Source organism: Nelumbo nucifera, chromosome 3 (assembly GCF_055504915.1).
Source record: "Nelumbo nucifera cultivar China Antique chromosome 3, China Antique-T2T, whole genome shotgun sequence".
Lineage (NCBI taxonomy): Eukaryota > Viridiplantae > Streptophyta > Magnoliopsida > Proteales > Nelumbonaceae > Nelumbo > Nelumbo nucifera.
The window spans coordinates 26,099,824-26,126,396 of record NC_142651.1 but is presented as its reverse complement, the minus strand read 5'-3'; the positions used below and the strand labels follow the sequence as shown (position 1 = coordinate 26,126,396).

Here is a 26,573-nt window from a genome sequence, read left to right as displayed (position 1 = left end):
TTGCCTTTCCAAGCTGCCAATCTCTTATCCACCTTCTGTTATGGACGCCATCCTCGGGAAGACGTACCATCGCCGCCGGCAGCAACAGGCCCCGGGCCCACCGCCAGCAGCAGCAAGGATTCAGTGATGCTCATCCTACCCAGTTCGGCAACAGCAGCCTTATCTAGATTAGATTAGCTCATTTTGCTTGTTCTTATCTTATTGTTCTTATCTCTTATCTTATCTTGTTAATAGCTTATCAGATTAGGATTAGCTTAGCTTATCTTATCTTGTTAGTAGCTTATCAGATTAGGATTAGCTTATCTTATCCTTAGCAAGATAAAACTGGAAGTCTCCCTATTCAGCAAGGAGACTCCCTTTGATTAGGACTCTTGTAATCTCCTATTTAAGGAGACCCCATTATTGAATGAGATATCAAATTATTCAGTCAAGAGTGAGTTAGGAGAGTTGGTGATCTCTTGGACAAATCATCGAAGGTGCCAAGATAGGTTCATCACGAGCAGGAAGGAACAAGGGAAAACAGGAGGTTTTCCCCGTGGACCGACCCGTGACGAGATCCTATTCCCGGGCCCGCAACACCTTCACTACTACAATATTCCAAAAGATATTGATTCTAGGGATGGCACCTAAAGGAAGACTTAAGTAGTTCAACAAACACTCACATCAAGCACACCCTAAGGTTTTGGCCATAGACCCTAGCTCTTCCTCCTCTATATTTAGTCCTACTATCAAACTCTTCCTCCAATTAACCTTCAAATTGGACATCCTCTAAAACAACCTCACCATCAACTTCAAGTTTTCAAACCATTGTCTGTTCTCGCCATCATAGAAAATAATAACATCATCAAGAAATTGTAAATGGGCCACCGCAATCCGGTCTCTTCCTACACTCCATCCTCTAATCAACTACATCCTATCTACCCTAGATATAAGTCTGCTCATCAGATTTGCAATAAGAGTAAACAAGGATGATGGATCATCTTGCCTTAGCCCTCTAATAGCTCCGAAGAAATCCTTCACAACTCCATTCACTATCACCAAGAAATGACAACTGTGTAAACACCCCTTGATATAAGTCTGCTCATCATAGGCTTTTTCAAGATCCAGTTTAACTACTACACCCTTTCCCCTAATCTTTTCCATTCCTTCAAACATTCATTTGCAGTGAGAATCCAATTTGTTATTTGTCTACCCTAAATGAAGGCCACTTGGGAACATGTGATAATGGAGGGGAGAATTTTCTTTATCCTCAAAGATAAGACCTTTGCAACAGTTTTGTATATGTTGGTAACCAAACTAATTGGCCTAAAGTCTTTGGGATGGCAAGCATCAGTCTTCTTGGGGATCAAAGTGAAAAAAGTCGCATTAGCTACCGGATTAATGACCCCACGATTATGGAATAAACTAAGCACCCTAAAGAAGTCATCTTTTAAAACGCACCAACAATCATGATAGAAGGCCATGGTAAAACCATTAGGATCCGATGCCCTTTGATCTAACCATCGAAAATAATGCTTCCTTTATTTCTTCCAATTAAAACCTCCTCTCCAACATAAAACAATGTCTCTCTTCCACTATATGCCAATCTAGACCCTCTATTTTCCACCCTCCAATAAAAGGCCGCTTATAAATCAATTCAAAGTGATCAACAAAGACTTTTGCAACATCCTCCTTTTTTTTTGATAAATTTTGCAATATCCTCCTATTAAGTAATTACCCTGCACTCCACCTCCAACATAGATACAAAGTTCTTCCTCCTACCATTTACCATTAGCGAGCATGGAAGCACCCTTTTTTAACATCTCCATCTAACCCTAGAACTCTGTCTCCAACTTATTTCTTCCCTCAATAGAATCTCTTCCGCTTCTTTATTTAGGCTCAATCTCTCCCTCCTCTCATCTTCATTTAACAAACCAAGCTCTTCCTATCTATTTCCTCTATTTGACCAAATCTTCGCTACTTTCCTCCAATCTTCTAAATGTAATATATTCTAATCTTTGATCTTTGCCTTCAAAGCCTACAACTTCCTTACGAATCTCTTTCCCTCCCAATTTGTTTGTTGTCCACCACTCCTCAACCTTCGACACAAAACATGGGTGTGTCAACCACATGTTCTTAAACTTAAATGGAGAGAGACCCTATGTTGTAAAAGCACAAGGCACAAAAAACACACAAAGGACATTTTGTGCCCGAGGTGCAAGGCACAAGGCAAGGCATGCGCCTTTTTGAAGCAAGGCAGAAAATTTAAAAAATAAAAAATATATATGCAAAAATTGCTAAAAATTAAAATAAATTAAGAAATTATTAAATAATATTAATTAAAAATGCAAAACTTTGATTTTAAATTAAATATTTTAAAAATCTTATTAGCTCAAATTAAACTACATAACCATAACATATTGTAGGTTGAAGGGTAAGGCTATTGTGGGGGTCTACCTAAAGGATGGTAGATGATTGGGGGGTCGAGTGAGGATGTAAGGGCAAAGGCTAGGAAAAGGAGAGGAAGACACTGAAAGAGGCAGAAATCTGGAATGCTAAGACTCTCACAGTGATCTAATGGATGATCTCATGTGGAGGGCGTTGAGCCTCCCTTATTTATAAAGAAAGAAGGGCTAGCTATAGGAGGAAATGAGGGAGAAGACGGAAGGAAGCTTTCCCACTTTCAGAAAGGTAGTCAGTTTGTTAGATCTAATACAAGTAAGCAACTCGGGGTTTTACCACATGTCCACAAGAATCTCCTAGGATTGGGAGTTCCTGCCCTTAAGTCTACATGTGAGCACATTCGTAACTACAGCCCCTTCTAGAAGCTCGCCCATAGTCACGTGGTGTGATGTCTCTCACAGAAATGTCTTAGTGTTTGGGAGTGGCATCACAAATGACTCAATGTTGTGGTTGCATCACGCGTTGTTTTAATAACCTTTTGCAATGTTGGGTTAGGTAGTAATGTGGATGTAATAATGCATAAACTTTATTGTGGATGCGGTGTTGGACATGTCTTGTGGTATTCTGTGATTCGTTACTCGCATTGTTGTGTCCTAAACTTTCTGTTGCCATCATAGTGTCTCCTCTTGTAGTCATGCTTACGCTCAAGGTGGCATCGCTACCAATGAAAGGATGGTACGATATCGCAAGTAGCATCGCAGCTTTTCTGGGGTTTGGGAGACATGTGAGTCTACTACAATTTTGGTTCTTGGTTATGCGATCACATTTGCTCTAGCAGTGGGCATAACCTTCATCGCAAGTTCTGTGATGGTTACCTTTATGTTATTATGACCTTCATCGCAGATTCTGCAATGGTTGCCTACATGTATTTACACATATAAAAGTGAAAATGCAAACAAACATAGCATATAAAACATATTCAAGTATGTTAAACTTTCAATTTCTTTATTTCTTTCATAATTGCACTATTTCAAATAGATAATATGATGTTAAACATACTTCATTCCTAATTCTATAAGCTGCCTTTGTACCAAGCCCCTTGAGGCAAGCCCAAACAAATCCATGTTAGCGTCTTAAATTCTTAATCCCTACAAAAAAATGGCTTTACAATTTTAACCTTTTAGAAAATATCTTTTATTAGGAAGAATGAGAGCACAAGATTTAACAAAGGCGTGTGAGATTGAGCTAATGCACAAAGTGCACTAGGCACACGTCTAGGCACACTAGGTATACACCTGTTCAAAGGGGCTGCTTCTAGGCCTATGCAAGGCACAAACCACCTAAAATGTACCTCACCTGTGCGCCTAGGCATGCCTTTTAAATCACAGGTCTAATAGTGATCTCAGATGGCATATTACCTCGACTTTGTGGTTAACCCTCAATGTCCACTAGTATAGTGTTATCTATTTATATTCCCCTATTCCAATGTTCAGTAGATACAATAATAGAAGGTCGATGCATTTTGTGAAGTGAAGATAATGATACTATTGGGTATGATTGGCTTGATTACTGTAAGATGTTCCTTCTTCAACCTGCTCTAGCACTTGGTACCACTTAAGCAATGGTCTTGATACCAAAACTGCTATTGCTGCTTCCTAGGACGAGTCACATAGATAATCACCACACATCACTTTTCTCATCAGAGATGCACTAATGAATGTTTCTTATTTTCTCTTATCCTCATCAATACTGTTTTTGTCTTCTCCCAAATGGACCTGGCACTGTCTATCTTCATGTCATCAACTAATGAATTCCTTTGGTGCATGTACATCTTCCATGTTAGTCCACCCTAGACCTTTCTTTCCCTTCCAACAAGAATATGAGTTCTCTACATTCCTGGGAGAAGAACTCTATAATTTTAAGGAATCTTCCATGGTAGTTATGTCCCATTCTGATTGTGTAGTAGCATGCAGCAACGAACCCATTTTTCTTAACTTTGCCTTCCTTTAGTGCCACCCTTCAAGGTTACAAAAATCCAGGGTATCTTTCTCCAGTATTATCCTCTTCTTTTCTTCCATATTTATAGTGTTGCTTCAGAGGATCCTTCGATTTCTTCATACAAACAGTTTGGCTTCAGTATACACTGGCCCCTTCCAAGGATACGTCAGCCAAAAGTCCTTTCTTTCAATTCTCTACTCGGCTTATTTGAAGACATAAATCATGGTTTTTATTCTTCTTCTCAACAAAAGTCTTTTGTTGTATCCCGGCTGTTTAAGTTTATGTTATAACAAAAAGAATTTGGGCAGTCATGTGTAATTTCTGCATCCCTGTCCAATTGTTGCTTCTAAAAGGGGAATGCACAAAACAATGAGAGTTCAGTGGGAGAGGAAATCAGATAATGGGCTGGCAGATTCTCTAGCTAAGCAAGGGGTACTTAGGGACAATTTATTTTTGGCACAATTGTAATATTGTAAAATTAGGGGTCGGGGGGAGAGAGGTTGCAGAAGATGAAACTGGTTTCCTGGAATGTGAGGGGGCTGAGAAAAGAAAGAAGAACAATAGTTAGGAATGTATTAAGAAAGATTGTGCCAGATGTAGTTCTACTGCAAGATTCGAAGTTGGAGGTTTTCAGTTTGAAAATAAAGAACGAAACTTGGGGTGATAATATTGGGGAATGGGCAGAGGAAGCAAGACCATTTCAGATTAACAGATTTTCAGCCAGAATCTGCTGCAGAAATTTTTTTGTACATGGCCGAAATTAAGAGGAAGCAAGAAAGACAAATATTGGAATCTGGACAAGATTGTAGCAGCTGTTAGCAACTCGATTGCAGACTGGGTTTGTCATCTCTAGAATTTAACCAAGTTTCTAGGGAGGATTTGGGGGACAAATTGGGAGATATTATTTGGATGGATTATTTTAATTCTTCTCCCTAGCAATACTGTTCTGTTTTGTTTGCAGGTGATTCCTTATCACCTTCTAGACGGCAATCTTTTCCCTTTTAATGAATTTTCTTTTTACCATCAAAAAAAAATATTGTTTGTTTTTTAGGCTGTAGCTTGCGCCTCTTGAAATTTTCATGCTGTATCCATTGATAGTTTTTACATAATCATAATGAAATTCTCCTTATTATTCATCAAAAAAGGGGAGTGCACAAAACACCTTCAATATCTACTCATTGATCATGTTAACCTTCACAGTAGGCCCCGAGTAGGAGAGTCACCAACCACTGAACCATTCCTTAGGACCCCTCATATCCAAGATTAACCAGTTTTCCCAAGAGCTAACACCATTAAAGTAAGGTTTAGTACCGTTTTAAGGGAAAAGGACCCCTCTTGTCACTTCTACTATTCTTACTATAGTTTTCTTAAGAAAAGATAATTTTCATTAACAAAAAGAGGGAAGGGTATACAGGATGTATAAGAAATACATCTCCAATAGATGTGCCTCTAAAAATACTAGAAACCTTCGCCCAGGATGTATAAGAAAAATAAGAGCTACACACCATTAAAGTAAGGTTTAGTACCGTTTTAAGGGAAAAGGACCCCTCTTGTCACTTCTACTATTCTTACTATAGTTTTCTTAAGAAAAGATAACTTTCATTAACAAAAAGAGGGAAGGGTATACAGGATGTATAAGAAATACATCTCCAATAGATGTGCCTCTAAAAATACTAGAAACCTTCGCCCAGGAGTTGATCCGGAAGATCACAGATCACCCTTCCTTTTAACTCTTCCAAGGTAGAACACTTATATTCAGAGATTCTTTCATTATGCTCCTGCCAAATGCACCACCATACCACATGGAGAATTGCCTTTCCATAAAGAGCACCTCTTTTACTCAAGGTAACCCAGGCCATTGCAAAAGGAATTCAGACACTGAGTTGGGAGGAACCCAGTGGAACTATTCTTAGTATAGTTGCTCTCAAAAAAAAAAAATTGTGTCAAGAGAGCTTGGCTGACTTTTATGTAATATCATTATCAGATTTGGGTCCACCCAATTATGGCTTCAATATTTGAAATCATGCATAACATGTTACATCAAGAAATTCAATAACATAAAGTACTGTGACCAGACATATACTGCAAGATATTCAATTATTGAAGTAGTAATTAATAAATGTGAAGTTATTATACCATCAAAACAAAATAGTGTACAGCCACTAAAGCACTGCAATAAAAAGCAGAAAATAAAAAAATAAAAAGAGGGACTAACCCATCCAGGAGGCAACTTTACAACAGTTGCAGGTTGAGTTGTTTGAGCTCCCAAATTCTGAAATTCATAATCACCAATAAATTATGAAAGAAATAAAAACATGTGTCTGGATGGTAGGTTGAATAAGTTGACATAATCATTAGTATTTAACTTGCAGTCAACTTTGGATAAAGGAAAAAAATTAGAAAAACAAATTTCATCAGAGCATGTAACTATAGATGGCAAGTACTTGCTTTGTCAGTTGTCACAGAACACCCTTTTGCTGTTTCATCTTTGAGAATACCCCTGGCTCTTAACTTCTGCTTGAGGTACTCAGGCAACTCTTTTGGAACAGAATTAGATTCTGATTCTTTCTCCACTTCAGGATTATTCTTGCCCTTTTCCTGGATTTCAAGCCCAGACACTCCTGAAGAATTAAAATTCATAAAGTGCGAATCAGCATCAGTGTAAACTCAAGGAAGCAAGCCAGTATTGGAAGAGGTTGGAACATACCAGATGTGGTAGTAGGCCTTGGGGCACCATAATAAGCACTTCCACCTGGGACACCATATCCATTCCCAATTTCTAGGTTGCCTGTAGTTAAAGAAAGAGTTAGCACTTCTATTTGGAAGATACATGGTATCAAAGCATTTAGAGGACAACCTGAATAATGATAAATAAGTTTTTTATTATTATTGTTATCATTTTTATTAACAACAAGATTAGGAGCAATTTATCAATATAATATGGGAGGATAATGGGATATTCCTGTATCTATAGTTTTTGTCATCATTATAAGGATACTCCTGGTCTTTTTACAAGGGATTTTTTTTATGAGTAACTGTCTAAATTTTATTGATAATGTGCAAAACTGTATAAACCTGTACAACACTGATTTCTTTTCATGTGGCTAGCCAGTCTAAATTATAATTACCCCCATTGGGGCATTAGACCAGAACATCTGATTACTTGTTGCCCCTTGTTTGGCCAGAGCATCTTCAAAGCTGTTTGCAAATCAAAGTACATAAGTGATACATACTCCAATCCACTTAATCAATTCTTTGATATCAATATGAGGTTGTTGATCCATTCGTTGGACAGGATTTTTGAACCTGAGAATCAATCTGGGCAAAAGTTGTTTAGCTGTGATAAACTTGGATCCAAGAGAGGAAGAAGGTCTAGCTATCTGGGTGTGTAGGGTGTTATCTTAACCTTTAAGCCATCTAGGTTTTCATTAGGCAGTAATCCTAGATCCCTTAGCTTTTGGAACCCAGTATGGGATTGATTCGAAATGGCTTATGTTGTGGAAGAGAAATTATATCTCTTTGGGGGAAGAACCACCCTAATCAAATCAACTTTAGCCTATCTGTCTGTTGATTTCCTTTCGATGTTCCCAGGTCCCAGTGAAAGTTGCAAAAAATTTAGAGAAGATTATGAGAGATTCCCTTTAGAAACCAAGTGAATTAAAAATGGCATCTTATTAATTAGGCCATGGTTTGTAAGAGAAAAAGGGACAAGGCTTGGGGTTAGGTGAACTAATCAGGAGAATATTTCATTGTTGAGAAAATGGTTATGGGGGTTTCCTATTGATGTTATAAGTTGTGGAATGTTGTAATCTTTTTTTTTTTTTTGAAAAGGTAAGGTAATTTATTAAAACAAGAACCAGTACAAGGGAGCCTATGCCATTAGAGGATGCCTAGAGCCACCACAATTACAGATACATCCAGTTCTGAGATCTAAATAACAGACTCAAATTCTGATTTTTAAACACCTCCATTGCCGACACCCAGGACAGAAGTTTACCCACAGCTTTCTGCACCATTTCCTCTGAAGGTTTAGCTTTGCCCTGAAAAATTCTGTTATTTCTTTCAATCCAGATAGTCCAAAGCACAGCAGATGGGATAGTCTTCCAAACCAAGATACCTTTCTTGCTGAGACCCTCAATCTGCCAACACAACAGCAGATCCTTCACAGAATTTGGCATTACCCAGCTGATTTCCAAAGCTTGAAGAAAATGCCTCCAAATATAATTCAAGACTGGGCAATGTAAGGCCAGATGTTCAGTAGTTTCTACCACGCCACCGCATAAGCCACATGACATGTCCGAAATCTGTATGCCACGTTTCACTAGATTAACTTTGGATAGACATTTATTTAAAGCCATTGTCCAGAGCAAAAACTTCACTTTAGAATGACTGATTGAGCTCCAAATCTGCCTAGTCGGAAAGTTTTCCTGACCTGAACTTGTCAACTTACTGAACATAGACTTTACAGAAAACCTGCTATCAGCTTCCCATTTCCATCTCCAAGCATCCTCCATGTTTGGGTCAATCCTCTGGTTCTGGAACAGGCCCAACAGAATTGCATACTCCTCAATATCCCAGTCAAAGAGGCGCCTCCTACAAGTTAAGTTCCAACTGAAAGAGTTACCATCCACATTGAAATTCTCAGCCACCAAGGAGTCCTGATTTACAGAAATTTGATACAAGAGAGTAAAGGCATCTTTCAGACACACTTCAGAACACCAAGAATCTTTCCAAAATTTAATTCTTTCCCCATTTCCCAAGTTGTAGCCGATTCCTTCCTCAAATAAATTAGCGTTCTTCATTATACCTGTCCAAATGGAGCTTATCCCTCTTGAAATAGGAAAATTGGATCTCCAATCACCCCATCCACTCCATATTTGTCCACAATCAGCTTTCTCCACCAAGCATTTCTTTCATTTGCAAATCTCCAAAGCCATTTACGCAGAAGGGCAGAATTGAATTTCTTCAATTTTCTTATTCCCAACCCTCCAACTTCCTTAGGAAGACACACTTGATCCCAGTTTACAACATGAACCTTCTTCTCCTCCTCCCAACCTCTCCAGAGAAAATGTTTCTATAGTTGCTCCAATCTGTTAGCCACTTTGGAAGAAATAGGAAAGAGGGAGAGGAAGTAAGTAGGTAGATTAGAAAGAGTACTCTTAATCAAAATCACTCTCCCCCCGAAAGAGAGGTATTTAGCTTTCCAGGAAGCCAATTTCTTCTCCATTCTTTCAACCACTGGATTCCAAATCTGAGAGGAAGTATATTTAGCTCCAAGAGGGAGCCCCAAGTACTTGACGGAAAGATGGGCAGTCTGACAAGCCATAACTTCTACACAAACTTCTAGATTTGTAACAAGACCTATAGGGATAATCTGAGATTTACTCAAATTAACCTTGAAGCCAGACACCACCTCAAACCAACTCAAAATTCCAAGCACCACCTCCAGTTGATTAGGAGAAGCATCAACAAAGCATAAGGTGTCATCAGCAAATTGAAGAATATTAATGTTTTCTTTTCCCGGAGCAATTGCAAAGCCCTCCCAAAGCCCATTCTCAGCAGCCTTCTTGCTAAAGAGAGAGAAAATTTCCATGACGCAAATGAAGAGTAGGGGAGAGAGAGGATCACCTTGCCTCAAACCTCTTGAACTTCCAAAAAAACCCGTCGTTTGCCCGTTAACTAAGATGGAGAACTTAGGAGTCTTAATACAAACTCTGATCCAGTTTCTCCAAACCTGCCCAAAATTCATTTTCTCCAAAACCAGATCCAATCAGTGCCAGTTAACATGATCATAAGCTTTTTCAATATCAAGTTTACACGGAACACCTGGGGTCCCCTCTCTTCTTCTGGACTCCAGCAGTTCATTGGCAATGAGAATAGAGTCAACCATCTGTCTACCCGGGACAAAAGCACTTTGGTTACAAGAAATAACACTGCCTAACACACACTTCATTCTTTCAGCCAAAACCTTAGCCAAGATTTTGTAGAAACTGTGCAAGAGACTAATGGGCCTAAAGTCCTTTATATTGACAGCCCCCTCAATTTTTGGAATAAGAGTGATGAAAGTTGCATTCAGATTTCTCCGAAAGGAGGCATTAGTGTGAAATGCCTGAAATACCTGCATCAGATCACTCCTCACAATATCCCAACATTTTAAGTAGAATAGATTAGAGAACCCATCAGGACCCGGTGATTTATCATTTTCTAGCTTCTTTACTACACCCTTAATTTCCTCTTCTGAGAATGGTCTCTCTAACCAGATTTTCTGCTCTTCATTTAACTTATTAAATTGGAGCTCGAAGGGAAAAGGTCTCTGAACCCACTTCTCTTTATAAAGGTTCTTATAGAAAGAAGTAGCTACAGATTTAACTTCAGAACTAAACTCACCACACCTGTCCTCCCAACCAGCTTGCTGATTGAAGAGAACCTAGCACAAGCATTTGCCATTTTGTGAAAGAACTTTGTATTTTTATCCCCCTATTTAAGCCAAATGGATTTAGCTCTGTCTCCACTTCCTTTCTTCCTCAACTGCCATCTTATCATACCTGATTTTTGCAATTGACCTCTTAAGTCTCAGATCTTCAGACAAAGGACCCGCCTCTTCAGCTCTGTCAATCTCAACAATGGTGCTCAACAAAGCCTTCTTATCAGTTATCAGTAACCCACTTCATATTCTTCTCCTTACTCCAAATTTTTAGTTTACCCTTGACAGCCTTTAATTTTGATGCCATAACGAAAGAACTAGAACCCTCCACTTGCAACTCATTCCACACAGAGCTGATTAAGGGGATAAGATTTTCCTCCTCAAACCAAGCATTTTCAAACTTAAACGGGGATTTGACTGTCTCATGGAGACCACAAACAAGCTGAATAGGGCTTCGGACATCGGTCTAGGAAGGGTAAGCTGTCTGAAATCAGGAAAGAATTCATCCCAGTTTAAGAAACCAAGAATCTGTCCAGCCTAACCAGGGTCAGGACAGATTGGTTATTGGTCCAAGTGAATCTATTACCCTGAATTGGGACATCCATTAATTCCATATTGTTCATGAAGTCAGCAAACATGTTCATCGAAAGTACTGGTAGACTTGCTCCCATTGGTTGGGATGCCAAGGTGGATTTTAGGCCTTCTTGACATCTTGATAGAAATCAATTGTGACAATTCTCGATTTCTTTCTTCTTTGGGTTCAATATAATGATTCAAATGGTAGGAAGGTTAAGTTCTGGAAAGACTTATCGAAAGGGTGAATGACCACTTAAAGAGAAATTCCCTAATATCTATTGCCTTTTCTCTGAATAAAAATAAAACTACCCCCACTGTGCAAATGTTGAAATGTCCACTGCTATGGAATTGTTGATTTTCTTCAAGGTGTATCCTTTAACTTATACACTTATAAACAATATCATAAAACTCGTATTGTATGCTTGGACCAGTCAACCTGGGAAGCAAGAAAGCATTCAGATTTTTTTAAGTCCCGATTTTCAAGTTATTGAAAAACCAGTGGAACAGGTCAAAACCTAGCAAAACCATTGAAAATCAATCGGGTTTCAATGACCAGCCGATTTTCACAACCCACCCGGGTCACTAAATCAATGGAAACCTTAAAACATTAATAGGAAGAATTGAATCCCAGCCTAGGATCTGATGAATCGATCAATTCATTTCTCCATTTTCTACAAAGAGGGGAGCAAAGAGCAAAATCTAATTCCCAACAAGAGGGTCGTTCTTTTGTTTTGCATTTATCTAGCCACAACGTTCAAATATAATATAAATTACAAAATATATCACATATATTGTTTATGTGACTTGAAGTCAAACCATTTGACCCAGGGCCAACAAGGATTCTGATTTTGTGTTTGGCCTAAATCTTAGAACATTGCTTATTTGCTTATAAAAGTAGAATTTGGACAGCCAATAGCCCAATACCTTGACTTCCTTCTCTTGTGCCTCCTTTTTCCAAGCTCTCTTACCTCCCCCCTCCTCCAAGGCTTTCTCAGGTCATTTGCAAAGGACCAACCCTACTACATTAGGGTATTTAGTTGGAAGGTGATACACCAAAAGATCAATATTTGTGAGTTTCTCCAAAAAAAGGAGACCAGACTAGTATATCTCATATTCTCACCTCACACCTGTGTAATGACAAATGGTTAAACTACCTTTCATTTGGTAATTTCCTGCCCCTTTGCTACTGCTATTTGGAGTTTGTTTTTTGACCTTTTTGGATGTAAGTGGCCAGTCCCTCAGGACTTGGAAAGTCTCTTCAAGGGTACCTTCTTCTCCCCACCCAGGAGGGAAGATTATGTGCAGAAGTATGAGAGCAGCCATCCTTGGTCCATCTAGGAAGAAAGGAACACAAGGCTTTTTAGGGAAGAAGCTCACACCAAAGAAGCATTGATAGAGATATAATGATAAATTGATAAAGGTAGCATACCGGTCAAACCTTTGCCTTTTTTTTATCAGTAAGGATAAATTTTATTGAACTTCAAATTCAAGGAATTACATCAAGGTGGAAAATTCTCCACCAGAAAATTCTCCCAATAAAAGTTGTTGTCTTCTAGTCCCTTGTTTAGCCAATGTGCCCACCATCCCATTTGCTGTTCATCTCATCCAGTCAAAGCTTTGCTTTCATTCAAAGATTTTACAGAATACATCATAAGAGGTTGGCAACTAGTGGCTACTAGCCTACATCTTCAACAAGAAATCTCCTAAGAGTGGAATTATCAACACCACCAAGGAATCTCTTAAAATTAAACTTTGATGGCTGAAGTCTAAGAAATCCTGGGTTTTCAGGCATTGGGGGAGCTTTCTGAAAGACTGAAACCATGAGCAAGGAGTGACTGCTATCTATTTAGAACAAATTGGGCAAAACAATTCAATAGAAGCTGAATTAATGACAGTACTTCAGGAACTGAAGTTGGACAAGTTACTGAGGTAGAAAAATTTATTGTGAAGGTTATTCAAGGATAACCATAAGGTGGTTAAATCAAAACTGTCCAGTTCCATGGAAACAAACACACATAGTAAGGGAAGCAAGGAAAATAGAAACAGAGCTGAGCATGAAGAATGGCAATGCTATGGCTGATATGATCGCAAAGTAAGGCACCAGGAGAAACCATTTGTTTTGAGGAACTATAGATAATGAACAAGAGGGTAATATAATTTAAAGAAAATCAATAAAGGGGCTAATAACAAGGACAGTCAAAAGTTGGGACTTGGAAGTGCTTTGGGAATATTTTTATGAATTATTTATAATAAACACGATTGCTATTCTTTTCAGATTTAATAAAATTGATTTCAGTTACTGATCAAAAAAACAGTCTATACATCCCATTCCTAGATCCCTTCAGATTTCTCTCTAGCCACCCTATAATGACATGTGAAAATGATGAGAAAGAAGAGATTCCTACTACCTAATAAGTTTTCCCTTCTCAGCCCCTATAATCCGGCATTCAATTCTCCCCTGGTTGAACCACCTTCAATTTTGGGACCATAAAACTGGTCAAGTATATTTCCTTCACTATCCCTAAATACTCCCCCAACCCCAGAAATTCCTGAGTTTCCCAAAGTGCACCCATCAGTGTAATTAATTGGTTGTTCAAGTGGATACTTTGATCAGCCAATACTTTAGTTGATGCACTTGCAAGAGATGGAGTAACCAAGAAACATTTTCTGGGGAATACAAGAGAAGGGGCTTGATGTATTTACAACATAATGGTTGATATATTGTTTCTTTCTCTTGTCTTCTCTCCATCCTTTCAGAATTCAGATGCTGAGACACTTCCATCCTTATTTAATACAGTTCAAGATTAATGATAAAAAAATCAATTTAATGAAAGTTGGATGAGGTGGGCTCCATTGTATTAGTGGAATTGAAACAGCTATTTGCTTCCAAGGTTTTCACCCAATGAGCTACCTTGATATAGATAGTAGCAATTATGTCCTAAAAATCTCTTTTCACATCTTTGAAGAGTTTGTTCATTCCTCTTTTTCCAAAGTCCAAACACACCACAACACAGCAGTTCTCAAGCATCTCCAAAGGATTTTACCTAAGAAAGAGGCATCAAACAAGTTCCTCATCTCACTTGAAGGGGATAATCCCATCTATCTTTGCACTTTATTATGGTAGAAAGGGAGTCACCAAGACCACAACCTCATCTTCTATTGATCACTTCAAATTTGTAGCAGCCTAGCAGGGCCCAACCTAGCGGCCAATTTGTTTTCAAAGTAAGCAACTCAGTATCTAGAGAATACCTAGGTAAGACAATCCAACTGGTAGCTTTTAAGACCCTTAGAAGCCATCTAAATAATGGTTGAAGTGGCTGAACATGCTTTCTTGATTTGCCATTTAGTGAACAAGACATTAAGTAGGTTGTGACCTCCTAAATGGCTAAATGGCAAGTTGAGTTGATTACTGCACCTTTAAATATTTTATAGAACTACTATATCCATCAAAAGACAGTAATTAAGTCATTCAGTTCAACCACTTCCAGTTGTTGTCAAACACCCATTAGCTCTTGTTGGGATACTGCCCAACACAGGTGCATCTTTGAGGGAAACTGGAAAACACACCTCCTATAGAGAAAAGAAGGTTGGAGAGGAAGAAAATATCACTGTTCATGCGCCATACCCTCACAGGGGTGCCCACTATTTATATTTGTTATTGCAAATCATAACTAACTCCAGATTCAATGGTGCAGGTTTCAACCAATTCAGCTGATGTGGTGAGGTCCATGAGGATTCCTTGTGGTGTATACTCGGGCATAAGCTGGCCATGCACAAGGACCTGGGTTCCTATGGTCAGCAATAGATGCTTTCTCCCCATCTGGTATCAGTACCCCCTGTGAATGGGCTCGGGCTTCTGCACTGACAGTCGGGTCCTAACAGTTAGCCCCATCAAGCCTACCACTAGATCCATTGCCAAGGTACCCGTGTGTATAGGTTCCACAATTTGGACCTTATTGCTGCCACCCAATGCTCTCCAACTAACGTTTAAAGTATCGGGTACACCGAATGTATCAGCAGGGGTGTATCAATGTTTTTTACTTCACATGATTTTTTTTAGTTTTTTTTCAAATTTTCATTTAGATATATAAAAAAATTGGTTTCCTGAAAACACCTTTAAACAGGTGTATCAGAAACCTAACGATACGATACAATACGCCCGATACAGGGTGCATGGTATCAATACTTTGAACCTCATCTCTGACTAACCCATTTTCATAATTCTTTAATCGACCTTTTTCACCCCTAGTCTCCCTATTTGGAGTTCAAAGTATAAATTCTAAATAAGGAAAAAACTATTCTTAAACACAATTGAGGCTCAGAAATGTTTCTTGTTGATCTTGGGTCAATTTGATATGTGTTTTAACAAACTCACCATAAGGTTTGTGCTAATGATGAGTTGAAGTCTTGCAACCTTAAGCACTTCCAGGTATGCAAAATCACTACTAAGAGCTTCAAGGTTTTCATATTTAAGCAATTTGTAAGAGATGATAGAAGAATGTTGCTCCAGAACCGAAATGTTTAAGCTTCAAAGGAAGAGCAATCTGATCTTGTATTTATGTCTTGCGGCCTAAGTAATTAAAGTGCTTCTAAGTTTGTTATATTCAAAGTAGCTAGCAAGACATGAAAGAAAAAGTGTTGCTCTTTCAAGATCTATCTCATTCAAGCAGCTTGGAAGAGGAAAAGGAAAATTTCTGCTCAAGTACAAAATTGGTCAAGTCTGAAAAGAGAGCTAGAAGATTGCACAAGAGGCACTCAAGAGTTAAATTCAGCTTCTTAGAGTTAATTTTGGTAAGTCAACTCAAATGCATCGGACAAGGACTTAAAGAGGTTTTTCCCTCATAGATTGGACCTTAGGAAGGTTTTCCAGAATCCAGACCTTGTTGACCCTAGAATAGGTTGACTAACCCTTGACACCCATTGGAATATGTTAGGAAGGGTTTTTATCATTTTTTGAAGATAAATAAAAAAAAAATATTGAATAGGAGATTCCAAAGTTGTGGGTTGGCTAACAAATCAAGGTTCAGTTATTTGGTGCTATAGGGACCTTCTGAGGAAAGTAAATTGGTTTTCAAGGAACATGACTTTTACTTCTCAGCGGATGGGTTAGCTAAGCAAGGGGCCTCAAGGGAACATTTATTTTGGGCAGCTCTGTAAATTTTCGTTTTCTAGTCTGATGTAATACAATGTTGTTTAGGAGAGGTACCAGCTCATGCCTCTCCTTGGGCAGCCTGTATTGTCTTATCATATTGATCTTTCTTGAATAAAATCTTACTCATTTATCAAAAAAAAAAAAAAAATTATTGAATAGGAGAGAAGATTACAAAGAAAGGTGGTAAGAAATCACCCGCTCCCAAAAGAAAGCCTAAAACATAATCCATCTAACCCGTTCACCACACCATAGCTTACATAAAGGAAAGCAAGAAAAAAAACCACCACATAACCTAAAACTTTTACCACTCAACCCAAATAAACCACATCCTGTTATAACTAGCCCTTCAATCCTCATGAGAGAAGAATATCATATCCCTTTACCTGTCTGCTCCAAATACTGGGACCAAGATCTCTTTACCTTTTTTAATGATCCCCTTTGTTTCTTCATCTTCTTGACAGGACCCATCCCAAACAAGCCCCCTTTTAACCATGCAAAAACTCTTGAAACCGGAACTGTTCTCTGCCTTTACTGACGTCTGAACCTCCTTACTGCATTAGGTATCACATCCACTTCTTGCTTCTCCCTTGTCTCAGCATTTATCCTTTCTAATTCCAGAACAACATTCTTTTTAAAGATCCGTCTGCCATCCAATCACTCTATTGCTCTGTGTCCGCACGGGAGGCCAGCTTGCTGCCATTTTTACTGTAGCGGAACTGTTCCAGGAGGAGTTTTACTTCAGGTCCAGATCTGAAATGCCTAAAAATCCAACTGGTATTGTTGTTTTCAGCTTGGTATTTCTTATGCTTATTGTTGTATACTTGAAGTGTTGCATGTAATTTGTTTTCTGTCCACATCAATTTGTTTTAACAGTCATTTTAAAATTGTTTAAAAACACATTTAATGCCTGGATTTTTGCTCCAACAATCATCTAAGGTCCTCCCTATAAATGCCCCCAAGTGAACCGAATTAGAAATTGATTTTTGAACTTTAAACTTTCAAATCAAATAAAGAAAGAAAAACAAGAGGGAAATTTTTGAAACAAAGTTTTTGAGAGCTTGAACCAAAATATTTTTGAAATCTTTTGAAGCTCCTTAACCCCAAGCTAGAATCAATTGAAAGGGAGAGTTTTCAATGGAAAAGTCCATCTGATTTTGGAAAAGGGAAATATAAGAGAGAAACTTAGGAGAAAACAAAATCTGAATTTGTGTCAAAATCGTTGAATCTGTTTCAAATCCCCTAAAGCCCATGTTCATACACCTGCTGCTGAATAGGTTTGAGTTGCATTTGCATATTCTTCCAACGGGGTTTTGTTTGTGCTTTATTATAAAAGTTTCTTGAAAGATTTATAAGGTTTGTGAGAACAAGAAGGCTTCATGAGTGAGCTGGCGCTGTGTCAACCAGTGGTGGTTCAAACTGTTTCTGTGATTGAAACAGTGGTGTAGCTGACACTATCAAACAGCTGAGTGTGTGCAACAGTGAGCTGCTCTTGTGGTGTGACCAGCACCATCAAAACTGGTTGGGATTGTAAATGGTGTGACCAGGACCTTCTCAATTGGTTGGTGTACTATTCTGGTGAACAGTAGGTTTATAATTCTCAAGGGGGTTTCATTTGCTCTTAGTTACATTTATTCACTCCAGCATACGCTTACATTTTAGCATGATTAAGCACTTGCAGTGAATTATTAAATGTGGATTTGAATGTGTATCCCGAACTTGAGTTGACCAATCTGTTACTCTATGCACAGGCACCATAACCATAGTCATTGTACCTGAAATCAATTAACATTATTGACTTCATTTATTGATATATTTATTATTCTGCGCTTATCACATAATTGCTTTATTTATTGCACAACAAGGGATTTTAGATTAATAGAAAATCAGTTGGGGGAAAGCACCAAAAATATAAGCAACCCAATTCCCCCCCCCCCCTCTTGGGTTACACATATGAGCAATGCTTCTTTGGTTATGACCACAACTACATTTGCATGCAATTGGTCTGACCAGCCTTGTTAATCCCAGCAACTGAACCATTTTCAAACACTTGGAGTCATCCTCCTCTCCAGAACCTACCCTTTCAAGCTTCCCTTCCTCCCCTTTGATTCCCATTCCCAAAAACTTCACTATGGTCATCATCCAGTGAACTTGTATAGCATTTAACTATTTCCTTCTTTGATAAACCCACCCTTCAAAGAACAGACATACTGTCTCTCATTGATAGACTCAAAATGCTGCTCCTCTATCATGTGACAGTTGACATCAACAGACAACTTATCTTCAACATTTTCTCCAGTACAACATCCTGCCTTCTATCATTAGCTAATTATGACACTGGAGTAAGTCTATAGTACCTTCAATTCTTTGGAATTTAATAGATTGAGAATTAGGAACTGCCTCTTCAACACCAATCCCCTACATCACAGAACTATCTCTATAGCAACCATTACTTCCTCTATACTACACTTCCATGGCTATCAGTCATCTTAAGCATTCAAACCTACCTCTCACCACCAGCTTCCAGTAGTCGTACAAGACTACAATCAGCCTTAGGTTTTGAACAGAAAATAAAAGAAAAGGAGAAGAGAAGAAGAGAGATGGAGAGGGAGAACTCGTAGAGAGATTTTGAGAAAAGAGAGAGTGGTTGGTGCTGAAAAACAGCCGCCCCACTCTTTAAATTTATACTCATAATATCATAATTGTAAAAGGATTACAATAAGGGCAAAAGGGCTGAATTACCCTTATTGCTTACATGGCAAGATAATAACAACATAAGATAAGATAAGATAAGATAAAGCTGAAATAAACTAAACTAACATAACTAATTGCTAATAATTGCTGTCATACGAACATAGTGTGGACCACACCAGTGGGGTCCACATCAGTGTTCTCTACACTTCCAACCTTACTGGAAGAGAACAGTGCATCACCTGAGGAGCCTTTAATGAATCACCAATCTAATTATTGGCCAGCTATGTTGTATGGAGCAGAGTGTTGGGCCGTCAAGAAATACCTACCTTCTTCTCTGGCAGTGATTATTAACTGATGATCCATACCCACTCATCACCTTTCACCTGATTAGAAATACCATTTTCTTACCCCTTAATGAGCATCTCTTTGTCTGCCACATAATTCTTTTGTTATAAATAAAATGTGTTTAACAAGACTTGAACCCATAACCTCTTATTTTCATATATTACTTAATTACCATTAATCCACCTCATTACTTGTATCTACCGCACATTTTTTTTATCAGTTGTATCTACCACACATTCTTTATTATAAATGTTTTTTTCAAAAAAAATACTCCTCTAATATCTCTCCTTGTCTTAAAAAAATACATGTCTTGACCCTTTAATTCAAACTCCTATAGCATCAATCCTATTGAACAAGATTTGCTTGGACAATCCAACCCTATCCTCTAATGACTTTGAAACTGCAACCCCTCTCTGGTCTATCCCATTCCCAAAACCCAACCTCACTTTAAGAATCCTTAAATTTTAAAAGTTAAACTTTGGAGACCACCCAGATGAACCAAAACATCTTGATCTTGTGTATCTTTAAATCCCCCACATGCCCACATGCATGTCTCCATCATTGGAATTACCAAAATTGCCCCTTGTCCTTTCCCACTCATTGTCCCTAACCTAACAACACCCCGCTGTTTCCTGCAACTTCTCTTCTTCTACCAATTCCCTATTCTCCCTATGCCCATCACCCCCATGTCTCTGATCCGTCCTATAGAAACTTAAAACCATTAAAATTTCCATCCTTGATCATAATTCATATCTCACGAATTTCACCAGAAAAAACCAGAGTAGGAAACAATGGAAATGAGAAAAATCAATCACCTTAAATCCACCACGAAAAAAAAACTAATCACCTTTAAAGTTTGAAAACACCAGGCATGCAAAAGAATCCACAATCATTCCTTGACAAGAGTCTGAGATGTGCAGTTAACTAATGGACAACAGCCAATTCACAGCTCAGCATCTCTTTCTTGTTTCATCACCCAGCTTAAAACTTCATCGACCTCTTCTTTACTGCTCAAAATGAAGAAGAACAAACCTCTACCTAAGTATCTGACTTACATTATATTTATAGAATGTCACTCCCTTGTCACCCATTCTGCCACCACTCCTCACCTGAATTGACAAATCTCTCCACAAGACATGCCACAAGTAGTTCCAGGGCATCACCTAATCTTACCCTCATCTTTAAACACTAGCAACAAGAAACCATAGTTCTAGTTATTTCTCAGCAACCTAATCAATACCAGATCTCAAATATCTAATATTACAGTTTTCACACAAACACGGAAGGATTTTTTTAGTAGCACAATTATATGCAGAATAGTTAAAATTGAGCATTCCCTGCATCATCACTCATATAGCTTTTCCATATGGATAGAGAGGCAGCAAAATATCTCTTTAGTGAATGTAGTAGGGTATTGAGTAGCAGTAGCACTGGAAAACCAGATTTCTGAAGAGAATAACCATCTCCATTGTCTTGAAATACAAATAAGATCCAAAAAATAGATCAATTATCAATTATTTGTGGATTGTTTGTCTCCAATGAAGCTCATAAACATCACCAGAACGACAATATACTGGGCCTACAAGACCTTTCTCAGGAAGGGTGGATTTCCCACGCTTTGAGGCCACTTCTGCACGATGGTCTGCAGTCATCTTCAACAGAACCTCCTAGAACAAAGTGACCAAGTAGCATAAATACGCATAAGCATGGGAAAGAAAATAAAACATGATGTCTAAGGAATATGCATAGATATCACCTTCAGTGCATTGGGGTCACAACGCCCTGAGAGAATATCTTTATTATCCTCAACTAGTCCAGTTGAATCCCTTGCTTGTCTTATTCCACACACACAACAAAAAAAAAAGTGTCAATGAATACACTTGTTTTAGCATCGAGATTTAACTTCTAGATCTTGCCAAGATTTTTTTTATTTTTAGTGGGGGGAGGACACAAAGAAAGAGACTGACCTTTGACTATTTATGATTTGTTGGGTAGCAATTTCCTGATCGTCAAACACCAAGAAAGTTCAATTACAATGACTATAAGAAAAAAAAATTAATGGCATGCAAACAGAATTCCTGCTACAAAAAAAAAAGTAAACCAAAATCAGATACTTGTTCACGCAGCACAGCTTCCTGAGCAGCGGCATCAATAAACTTTGAGTACTTGGTTGTTGAATCACGAGCATCTTCAGCATGGTTAAGATGATCAGATTCTTGAAGAATTGACGAGGTAGTGAAGACATGTTTACTTGGATCATTTCCATTAACATGGCTTCCCAAAATTAATTTCCCCTGGAATGCTGTCTCATGGGTTTTCTGTTTCTTGTTCTGCTGAGAAATTTCACCACCCATCTCAGTTTGTTGTTGTGAGTGCTGATCAATCATGCCCACACTGTATTTTGTTGCACTTATTGATTCATCTTGACATAAGCTAGATGTCTCAGAGACTCCATTTGTTCCTGGTTGATTTGCACAATTGTTCTCCCTAAACTGTGCTTGTTGTTGCCCATTAACATCAACAGGCTGTGTATCCAAATGACTAATCTCATTTAATGATGGAACCTGCTGTCTGACAGGCTGATGGTTTGTCATGCTAGGCTGAAGAACATTATCTATTTGGAAGTTCTCAGGCCTTTGCCCTGGTAAATTAGGGGCAAATGGGGAAAAATTAAACTGACTTAATGGTTGGAATTGTGGAATGAAGCTCTGGTTAGCAGGAGAAAAACTTGCATTATATTGGGGGGAAGGGAACATATTGTTTCCAGAATAGTGAGAATGATCAGGTCTCACACCACTGACACAAGGTGGAGGACATTGTGAGATAGATGGATTCAATGAAGCTGAGCTCAATGAATTATTTGGAAACAACTGAACACCAGGAGGGAGTGACTGTCCATGGACATTATCCATCAAGAACCCTCAATAAGTATTCAATTTACAACAATTTCAGTCTTGCCAACATTATAAAAGGATAAATGGAGGGAAGTTGAAAATCAGACGCACCAAAGAATCCAAAACAAAATGGACTATACTTTTACCATCAGTATCTCCACCTGCATCATAAAGAGTACTGCTGTAAAAACTACATACTAATTTAAACAGGGTTAACATTCCCTATGTATGAAATTTTACTTGCAGAAAAAGTTGGAGAAAAGAGAAGGCAATACATTTTACATGGTTTAAATCCAATTGCACTGTATAGTCACTCATTTTACATGGTTTCAATCCAACACACCTGTGCATTAATACATTTTTTGCTATATTAATTGAAATTATATTGTACTTTAAATAAAAAGGAATTTGAAGAAAACCCCTCATGTTATCAAACTAAGAATTCCACATATTTGATGCATCATATTTTTTCCCACAATAAGATAGGTTCTATTCATATATGGAATCCATTCAAGAAAATAGGGATAAGAAATATGCATCATCAATAACCTTGTTAAACAATACTTAAGGTAAAAAAAACTTATTGAAACAATACTTAAGCTACTGAAATTTCATTTGTAAACTCATCCTTATATGTAGCCCCATCATACTATTGTTGCGTGAATTACAGGGATGGCAATGGCAGTTGCTTTAAAGTTGATGGCATGGTGGAAGAGGCTGAATTAATGGCCATCGACATGGTGCTTCTGAAAGCCAAGGAGCACCACTGCGCACATTTACATATATGCTCTGACTCTCAACTAGTGATTCACACCTTACATTCCTCAGATTTTTTGCTACCCTGGGAATGTCTATATTTGTACCAGAAGGTTAAAAACCTGCTTGAGGATGTCCTTACACCAGGTTTTGTTATGTACAAGGATCTTTAAATACCCAACCTCACTCCGTAGCGCAGTCTGTTAAAGAGCTTGGTCTTGTAGATATTTGGCTGGACCATAGTCCAGTATCCAGTATGGTTACTTCCTGTTCCAAACTCTTTGTAATGTTATAGTATATCTTGTTTGCTTACAAAAAAAAAAAAAGGAAATGGCAGGTCTGGTACAGGTTGTTCCTACTTCAATCCCAACCTTATTCAAGTTAAGGTTTAAAAAAAAAACACTGGGAAGAAATTAAGGGTTCTAATACCAACCAGTTCAACCAAGAAGTTGCCAAAACAATGATAGATCCACATATTTTTTCTTATTTGTTTCTGTTTTCTTGATCCATGTTTGTAAGAGATTGGGGAGGATATCACCTATAGAATTAGAGAACAATGGGAAAAATGGAGGGGTCCATCTGAAATCTTAATGCTGTGTTTGGTTTGAAAGAAAAGACAGGGAAAGGAAGGGAAGACTCTTCCATAATTGACTTAATTACCATTCCTTTTCTTCCAAACCAAACACAGCCTAAGTGATAGGAGATTACCACTTTAGGTTAGAAGGAAAATTTTATAAACCAGCTGTAAGGCCAGCAGTGTTGTATGAAAAAAAGTATTGGATAGTCAAGAAACAACATGCAACATGTCTAAAAGAATAAGCGTGGAAAAAATGCAAATGGTGAGATGGATGAGTGGGAAAGGATAGGACTAGAAATGAACATATTCGAAGGAGTCTAGGAGTAGCTCCAATAGTGATAAAGGATTATTATGTATGTACATACATTCAACTTGTCCCTTGTTGAAAAAGAATGAGCATCACTGCTGCCTCCAGCTGAGAAGAATGAGGAAGAGGTGAGAAGGATTAACAACCTGTCTTTACTCTTTACCTTAACAAAAAAGTATATGACATGAGACACTTAAAGTTTATGGGAAAAGTACTGAAGTACCCCATGTTTCATATTATACATACAGGTTATATGACTTATGGACCAGCAGATTGAGCTATCAAACCCCAACCCTACCCTGAACACAAACAGAGTCAATATACTTACAGTCATATCCGCCCTGAGTCCTTGACCCCAATTAGTACAATACCAAACCCATTCTACTAGGATTGGATCAAGCCATGTTATTGAAACCTCCATCATTGTCACCTCTTTATAAATGTATAAACATTAAGGTCGTTAACTTAATTAAAATAACAAAAAGTACTAAAGAAAAACCAAAAGTGAAAATTAAGGTTTTAAAACAGAAAGGGCACCTAATTGCAATTTATTCCAACTGCATGGGAAGGAAAACATATATGGTGGTGAAATCATATGACTGCATAAGGTAATTGAAAGCATTCACAGGACATCAAATAATGGATGGGATGCAAAAGTAGCTTCTTCCCGACGACACTCTCTCCCTGGAATTCAATACAGAAGGTATACCCAACTTTCATTAGTTCCAATAGATATGATGTGGGTTGTGGGACCGAAGTAATGTTTTGGGAAGACCTATGGCTGACTGAAATCCCCCTTCAATTTTCTTTTCCAATTTTCCAAGTCTTTTCTCATTATCTAATTACAAACAACAGCCTATATCAAGGTTTGCTACTTTCTCTTCTTCAGGGATAAGCTGGGAATTTGGCTATAGAAAGGGTCTAAGGGATAATGAATGTGAAGCACTCATTCAACTACTGAACAAACTTCAGCTAACCTTTCTGAATCAATCAGTAGAGGGCACTAGAGTTTGGTCTGGTACATCCAATGAGGATCTTACTTGTGCTTCTTTTATTAATTCCCTCTTGCAACCAAATAATATGGGTGAGAATTTCCCTGTGAAAGATATGGAGTAAGCCTATCCCACCTAAAATCCAGGCTTTGTGTTGGGAAGTCTGCCTTGGAAAGGTAAGCACTAGTAATATGCTTCAAAAATGAAGCCCAAACAAATGCTTATCACCTCACATTTGCTTCCCTTTGCCTTGCAAGTGGTGAATCCTTATCTCATTTATTGCTTTCTTGCCCTTTTGTGCTTTGCGTTTGGGACCTCTGTTGTTCTCTTTTTTGTTGCAGGCGGTCTCCTCTGCAAGATGTAGCAAGCCTTTTCAGCATAAGTTTCCTAAGGCAACCAAAGAAGAGAGGAAGAATTATGTGGAAACAACTAGAGCTGCAGCAGTATGGACTTTTTGGGAGGAAATGAATGGGAGGATTTTCAATTAGAGTAGATCGAAAGAGGAACTGTTTGAGTCCATCAAAATCAGAACTACAAATTGGATAGAGATACTTGATCTATTCAAAGAATTCTCAATGAATGATATGTCCTAAGGGCATAGACTGAAGTGGCACCCTCATCCAAAGAAAAGGAAAAGGCATTTATGGAGTGGTTATCCCCAACAGCTAATAAGATAAAACTAAATTTTGACAGAAGCTTCACGGGAAGCACGGGGATGGCTGGTATTGGAAGAGTACTTAGGGATTGACCAAAAAAGTGATGGGTATCTTCTTAGGACCTTTGGGGCTAGGAGATTCACTAAAGACTGAGCTAATGGCATTACTACAAGGGTTAAAAATAGCTAAACAATCAAGATTTCAGCCTTTGGAAGTAGAGGAAGATTTGAAACTGATAATTTCTTTGGCCAAAAGCAAGCAGCTTGTGCCATGGGTATATAGACATGAATTTAGGGAAATAGAGAGCACCACACAGGAGCTGAACATAACCTTCAAGTGGGTCAGAAGGACAGCAAATGGGATGGCTGACACTCTTGCAAAGCAAGGGGTATATAGGCAACAGATGTTTTGGGCACCATTGTAAATCTTATTCCTGAAATGGGATTGGAATGAATCCTTATGGGTGGACACACCATGTCCTTGAGGAGGCAAGGACAACGACTTGAAAAAGGAAGCACAGCTGAAAACCCCAAAAGGATGTAGAGTCCAAATTCTATCATCTTGTTTACTTGGGTCAAGGAAAACCCCCTCAAGAATGTGTAGTAGGTTTGAAACAAGGCCCATTTCAGTGTCCCTCACATTTCTGTGAAAGCCTATATTCCACCCACACCCATTAACCGAGGGAGAAGGGAGCAAGAACTCAGATATTGGTTTTCCCTTAAGAGAAGATAGGGTGAACAACGAAGGGAAAGAATACTTTAAAGGGACTTCACCCACCCAAAGATCCTCCCAGAATTTGATTATGTTACCTGAATTAATATCA

General features: G+C 38.3%; 1 protein-coding gene across 5 annotated transcripts in view; it reads right to left on the bottom strand.

The window, feature by feature from the left end:
- LOC104596944 (WW domain-containing protein) overlaps window positions 1-26,573 on the bottom strand; it is a 92,996-nt gene that overhangs the window by 37,108 nt on the left and 29,315 nt on the right. For 4 of the 5 annotated variants that reach the window (XM_019199841.2, XM_010258459.3, XM_010258536.3 and 1 more), the window contains 7 exons: window positions 21,683-22,623; window positions 21,536-21,570; window positions 21,325-21,403; window positions 21,157-21,235; window positions 7,088-7,168; window positions 6,829-7,001; window positions 6,596-6,652 (listed from right to left, as the gene is read on the bottom strand). In XM_019199841.2, coding sequence (XP_019055386.1) covers window positions 6,596-6,652; window positions 6,829-7,001; window positions 7,088-7,168; window positions 21,157-21,235; window positions 21,325-21,403; window positions 21,536-21,570; window positions 21,683-22,480 — 1,302 coding nt within the window. In that variant the 5' untranslated portion in view covers window positions 22,481-22,623. Of the gene's footprint in view, window positions 1-6,595; window positions 6,653-6,828; window positions 7,002-7,087; window positions 7,169-21,156; window positions 21,236-21,324; window positions 21,404-21,535; window positions 21,571-21,682; window positions 22,624-22,737; window positions 22,806-26,573 lie in introns of those variants that run through there. The other variant, XM_088900446.1, reaches the window with a different exon arrangement.